This window comes from Sceloporus undulatus, chromosome 2, assembly GCF_019175285.1.
Source record: "Sceloporus undulatus isolate JIND9_A2432 ecotype Alabama chromosome 2, SceUnd_v1.1, whole genome shotgun sequence".
Lineage (NCBI taxonomy): Eukaryota > Metazoa > Chordata > Lepidosauria > Squamata > Phrynosomatidae > Sceloporus > Sceloporus undulatus.
Window position 1 is genome coordinate 62,770,288 of NC_056523.1, and position 6,366 is coordinate 62,776,653.

The 6,366-nt window shown below is 43.1% G+C and overlaps 1 protein-coding gene across 1 annotated transcript; it reads left to right on the forward strand.

Annotated features, from left to right (window-relative positions):
- The first annotated feature begins 2,277 nt into the window (after positions 1-2,277).
- Positions 2,278-5,699, forward strand: LOC121920336 (protein ALP1-like). The gene is made up of 2 exons (XM_042447469.1): positions 2,278-2,859; positions 4,786-5,699. The coding sequence occupies exons 1-2, from the start codon at positions 2,278-2,280 to the stop codon at positions 5,482-5,484; spliced, it is 1,281 nt and encodes a 426-aa protein (XP_042303403.1). The 3' UTR covers positions 5,485-5,699.
- Positions 5,700-6,366: the final 667 nt, after the last annotated feature.

A 6,366-nucleotide genomic window follows, 5' to 3' on the forward strand; every position in this document is an offset into this window, starting at 1 on the left:
GCAAAACCCTTCTGAAGAAACTTGCCAAAAAAACAAAAACAAAAATCAAAACAAACCCAAACTGTGTAGCCCCAAACCGGAAATAAAGGCAACACAACACAAAGCAAACTATCACAGGTAATAATTTCTCTGAAGACGCCAGAAACAGATGCTGGCGAAAGGTCAGGAACAAACTCTTCTAGGACATGGCCACATAGCCCCCAAAACCACAAATAAAAAACCCTACAGCTAATAAACTTTGAAATCCCATGATCACTTCACAGAATGAATGGCTCCCCCAAAGGATCCCTTGGGGCCTTTCTTTATGACTCCAATCAACAGAAAGCCTGGGAGGTGCGCTCCCCGAGTTCTTACACCACGTGGAAAATAGGTAGCAAAGATGCACCAAAAAATACACCACGATGCAAGCTTTCAAAGCTCCGCTGACATGCTGGGTCCAAACATACTGCAGAAACAATCCGGTCTGAGACTGCTTTAGCTGCCCTGGCTGAATGCTGGGGAATTCTGGGAACTGGAGTTTTGTGAGACATTCACACCCTTTCTGTCAGAGAGAGCTCGGCGCCACAAACAAACTACATTCCCAGGATTCCCTAAGCATGAGCCAGGGCAGTTAAGCAGGATTATTTCTGCAGTGTGTTTTGGACCTTGGTCTCCTTCCTCCGATGCATGGTGCTACGAAATCCCTTGGGTACTGAACTCCAATCGGGTGGCTTTGTTCCTGAAGCCTATACCAATGTTTATGTTTCAAAGGCTTTTAATTGGTTTAATTAGTGCTTATCCAAGGACAATTATTTTTGGGCTTTTCACTTTCCAGACCGACCATACGGGATTTTTAATGGTATTTTGTATTATTCTTCCTTTTGAGTGTATTTTAGTCGTTCGGATGAGGTATTCTTGTAAGGTCTGTGGCTTTCGGGGGAAACTTGTTTCTTCTCCATGAGGTGGGTTTGTGTTGGTGGCATTAGAATAGATATAACTGATCCAGTGTAATCCACAGGAGTGTCCCACTGGAGAAATAATCCGGTTTGGCACCCTTTCTGGCTCAAGCTTGGTTCTGGGAGTTGGATTGTTCTGGGCCCGGCGGAGCGAACTGTGTATTTTATATATGTGTGTTTTTTAACTACTGTTGTAACCCGCCTTGGGCTGTGAGGAGAAGCGGGTAAGAAGTAAAATTTTTACATTGTAGGGCAACTAGAGGAGCGCTTCCGAATCAATATGAGAGCTCCTGCTTGTTTCTGGTTGGGTGATGGAGAAGATTGCTTGGATTATTCACATTCAGCCTTGAACTGGAAAAAGTCTTATGAACTTGGGGCTCACATTCAAGGGATGTTTAGGAGACTGCAGGGCACTGACCAAATCCAGTTATATAATTATTGTTATTTTTATTTCTTATATCCAGCCCTTCCCCACAGAGGGACTCAAGGCGGTGAACAACATGTGTAAGACAATATGATTAAAAACAGGATAAGAATATTAAAATAACAGTATACAATAAGATTAATCCACAGGGACCTATTCCAAAAAAGCAAAGCGTCAGCACCCCTCAAAATAAGATCCACACACAGAACCAACCACTCACTCCAGAATGCCTGCGCGTTTGTGTTTTAATGGTTTTTATGATATTTTATGAGATGTATAATCATGTTATATGTATTTAATTAGGTTTTTTCTGTTATTTAATTGTGGAATTCTTTAGATAGGAGGGGGGTTGTTCTTATGTTACTTTGTTATACTATTGCACAGATGTTTTTTTTATTAATATTATATGTATTTTTATGATGATATAATAGTATGATATATTATCTTTATTATTCATAACATGTTTTAAGTTATTTTATATATTATTCATAACAGTTTTTTTATGTTAATATATGTTTTTAATTATATTTTATATATATCATATACATTTTTACATTATGTATAATTATTTTATATTGTTATTATCACACATTTTGTGTTAATGTTTATATTATGATATATATATATTACATTGATTATATTTTAACATTTTAATATGTTTTTATATTATATTTATATCTATTATATTATTTTACTATTTTATTATATTATTATTATATAACAAGAACAACACACAGTAGAAAGTTACTTTGGTTCCAAACAGGTTTGGGAATGGCTTTCTCTGCCATGCGCACAAAGAAGCCGTCGTTGCCTTCACACCGGAATGACGCGCGAGTCCTTCCCTTCCGGGTCTGTGCTTCTTCTTCTTCTTCCTTCTCTTCCTGTTCCTTCCTTCGCTGGCGCTGCCAATGGCGAGCGATGGGCCGCCTGGAGCCTCGCTGCTTTTCCGACGCACTTGATCGCCAGGTACGAGATGCTGGAGGAGGCAGCGGCAAAGAAGCGGCGCCGGAACGCGCTGCTCTTCCTGCGGCTGTGAGCATTCGCGGAAGACCCGGGCCGCCTCCTCGGCCGACGTGCTGCACTCCTGCTGCAGGTGGACAGGAACAGCGCCTGGCCTACCTGGCCAACGTCCCCGAGCCCCGCCGCTGGTGGGTGAAGCACCAGGCGGCGCGGAGGAACTGGTTGTGTCGGAGGAGGTGCTGGCTCCTGGGACGAGGAGCCTTCCGCGCGGGAGTTCAAGATGCCCAAGCCGACGCTGCTGCGCTGGCCGACGCCCTCCGGCCCCACCTCCGCGCCCAGGACACCACCATGCGCAGGGCCATCACCGTCGAGGAGAGGGTGCCATCCGGTCTGGTGGCTCTCCAGCCCGCTCCTCTACCAGAGGTGGCCCGGCGCTTCCAGATCGGCCTCTCCACCGCCTCCGTCATCTGCATCGAAGTGGCCCAGGCCATCGAGAAGGTGCTGCTCAGGAGAACCGTCCGCCTGGGAGACCACCGGCAGGTAGGCATGGCCCCTCATGGCTCTGCGTCATGAAGGGAAGCCCACTGCTCTTCCTGGGAACGCAGGGACATAAACATGGACGTATATACATACATCTGCAAATAGGTTGAAAATATAGATAGATAATAGATAGATAGATAGTACTTTTAGGTTCTATTTCAATATTTACATATATATATATATATATATACACACACACACAATATACATGCAGTATATATACGTATCCGTAGTGTGCATGACCCTGTGTGCTGTAATACACACACACACATATTAAAAGTAATTTATTTCTATTGGAATATTATGATAGATATATAATGTAGCTTAGCTTCTATTTCATTATATTTGAACATATGTTTTCATGATACACACACACAGTTGGCCTTCTGTTTTCGTGGGGGATCCATTCCACAACCCCATGAAAAATGGCTTGTCCATAGTTAGGCCCCATAAGCTTGAATGGGGTGTCTGTCTGTTAGCATTCTCCCTTGAAAATAGCGGAGGTCACTTCTCCACAGATTTTCGAGGTCATGGATCTCAGTGAGTAGAGGGGCGACTGTGTGTTTATATATATCTATATCTATTACATAGATTTTATATTGTATATGAATAGGTATAATTAAAATGTGCCTTCTACTGACATAGAGGGAACAAGGCAAACAGTGCAAGGAACCTACAGTTTAGCGCCTATTGGCATTTCGCTTACGAAGGCTTTTCGGGTTACGAAGCGGCCGCGGAACGAATTAATTTTCGTAACCCGAGGCACCACTGTAACGTGAAAGGGATCCGGGAATCCAAGTAGACTACAAGTTGAACAAGAGTCACATTGTGATGCGGCAGTAAAAAGGCAAATTTGGGCTGTATCAATAGAAGTATATGGTGTCTAGCATCAGGAAGTCATAGTGCCACTGTATTCTGCTTTGGTCAGTCCACCACCTGGATATTGTGTCCAGTTGTGGGCACCACACATTAAAAGGATGTGGAGAAACTGGGAGCGTGTCCAAGGAGGGGCGACTAAAATGTGTGAAAGGTCTGGAAATCGCCCTATGAGGAATGCCTTAGGGAATTGGGGATGTTTAGCCCGGAGAAGAGAAAGGTTAAGAGGTGATTATGATAGCCCCGTTTTAAATATTTTGAAGGGGAATTCATCATTGAGGAGGGAGCAAGCTTTGTTTTCTGCTGCTCCAGAGACTAGAATGTGGACACTGGATGCAAGCCACAGGAAATAGATTCCACCTCAACATTAGGAGGAACTTCCTGACAATAAGGGCGGTTCGACAGTGGAACACACTCACTCCAAGTGTAATGGAGTCTCCTTCTTTGGGGGTCTTTAAGCAGAGGCTGGATGGCCATCTTTCAGGGATGCTTTGATTAGGAGTTCCTGCATGGCAGGGGGTTGGACTGGATGGCCCTTGCGGTCTCTTCTAACTCTATGATTCTGTGATTCCATTTGAATATATTTTAATATACTGTATACAGTTGGCCCTCTGTTTGTGTGGGGGCTCCGTTCCAGACCCCCCATGTGAAAATGGAGGCTCGCACATATTCAAACTTATAGGCTTGAATTGTGTACAGTCCAGGTGCACGTACCAAGCGTGCACACCATTTGAAATGACGGAGGTTGCTGCTCTGCGCATAGTCGAAGGAAATCTGTGAGTTAGGAGGGAGGACTGTATTTTCATTCAGGGCTCTCTCTCTCTCTCTCTCTCTCTCTGTGTGTGTGTGTGTGTGTGTGTGTAAAAATGTACTTTAGTTTATATTTGACCTGTCTCTTTCGCCACACCTGCTCAATGCTACAGATTTCACTGTACTTTCTTAAGGACAGGCACTCAAGAGTACCTTATGATTAGGTCAGCTGTTTATATAGGTTAGTGGACATTGCTCTTCTTTGTTTAATTCTTTAACCTACATTTTATCCCCCTACAGATCATGGATGGTTTCGAGAAGCTGGGCTTCCCAAACTGCGTTGGTGCTGTTCATGGGATACATATCCCTGTGCGTGCCCCCAAGGTTGGGGGTGAGGATTACTACAACAAAAAGCATGGTTACTCCATAGTACTGCAGGGGGCAACTGACCACAATGGCAGATTTATCAATATTGAGGCAGGATTTCCAGGTAGAAATCATGAATCCTTCATATTCCAGCACTCGTTCTTGTGCCAAGCAATGGATGCAGGGGCATTTGTCCCTGGGAACCCAACCATCACAATCAATGGCGTCCAGGTGCCACCGTTGATTATTGCTGATGGGGAATACCCCATGCGAAAGTGGCTTATGAAGCCATACGGTGGTACAGTTAGGTGCCAGCAACTGAAATTCAACACTGCATTACGTTCGGCTCACAGTGTGGTAGAAAGAGCTTTTGGCAGACTAAAGAGCCGGTGGGGGTGCCTTGGTGCAAAGCTTTCAGTGGGAGAACAACATTTCGCTACAGTGGTGTCTGCATGTGTGGTGCTCCATAACATATGCGAGACGAGTGGAGCTGTGCTGCACACTGCCGATGAATCAGTGGAGGAGCTTCGCTTGCCAGCAATGCAGGGTGATTTCCAAAACGACATTAATGGTTGTAAAAAGGAGGGAGAAACAGTTAGAGCAGCTATTGCCAGAATGCTTGATCATCAATAAAGAACATGGACTGTCTATTTATTACCATCAACATGTGCTGTATGTTAATCACTTTATTAAGAAGATTTCCTCATCAAAGTTTTTGCCATACACTTCACCACAATAACTGCATTCTGCTGGCATACGCATTCCTCAATCTGGGAATTGCCAGTATTCCTGCAGAAAGTGCTAAAGAACTGTTTTCCTATGTTTGAAATAAATTTTTATCAACTCAACTGTTCCTTTGTTTTTATTAGAACAATTATTTAACTGTCATTTAATTGTAATAAGAGGGGTAGGCTCTCAATATGGGGGGATAGGCATGATAAGAATATAGACAAACAGTAAACCAAACAGTAAAATCCAACCAGGCTAGACCACAAATCAGCATCTCTCTTGTTCATAGCATTCCTGGTATGAAAGCTAGCTTTACTAGGATTACTTACTAGCATTACCAGGGTGAGGATTTTGAGTGAAGGACACATGTGGATACACCAAAAAATAACATGGATAGTGTAACTGTATATTAGAGACCAGGAACACATGCCTTGAAAATCTTTCAGTGTCACTAGTTTTGTTTTTGGTGTTTTATCCTGATATATAATAGACACCCCTCCTTCGACTACTATGACACTGAAGTGCCATGGTGATATGAATCAGTATATTTTAATGTTGCAAACACTTTTTTATTTTTCCAGCTAACATGTAACACATAACAGCCTTGAGTTCCTGTTCACAGCTTTGAGTCCTTGTACTGGGAGAAAGGTGGGATATAACAAAACCAACAACAACAACAAACCCTTCACATTATTAGGTGAATAACCACTTCTTAAACTTTACTGTGAGGGACACATGCAAACTGCAAATCTAATTATAAACAATCAAAATCACTCTCATCAAAAT

What these genes read in the sequence shown, in the direction of transcription:
- LOC121920336 (XM_042447469.1), top strand. Translation starts at nt 2,278, where the DNA reads ATGGGCCGCCTGGAGCCTCGCTGCTTTTCCGACGCACTTGATCGCCAG. An exon ending in GCCTGGGAGACCACCGGCAG is followed by an intron (nt 2,860 to 4,785) that starts GTAGGCATGGCC and finishes ATCCCCCTACAG; the next exon opens with ATCATGGATGGTTTCGAGAA.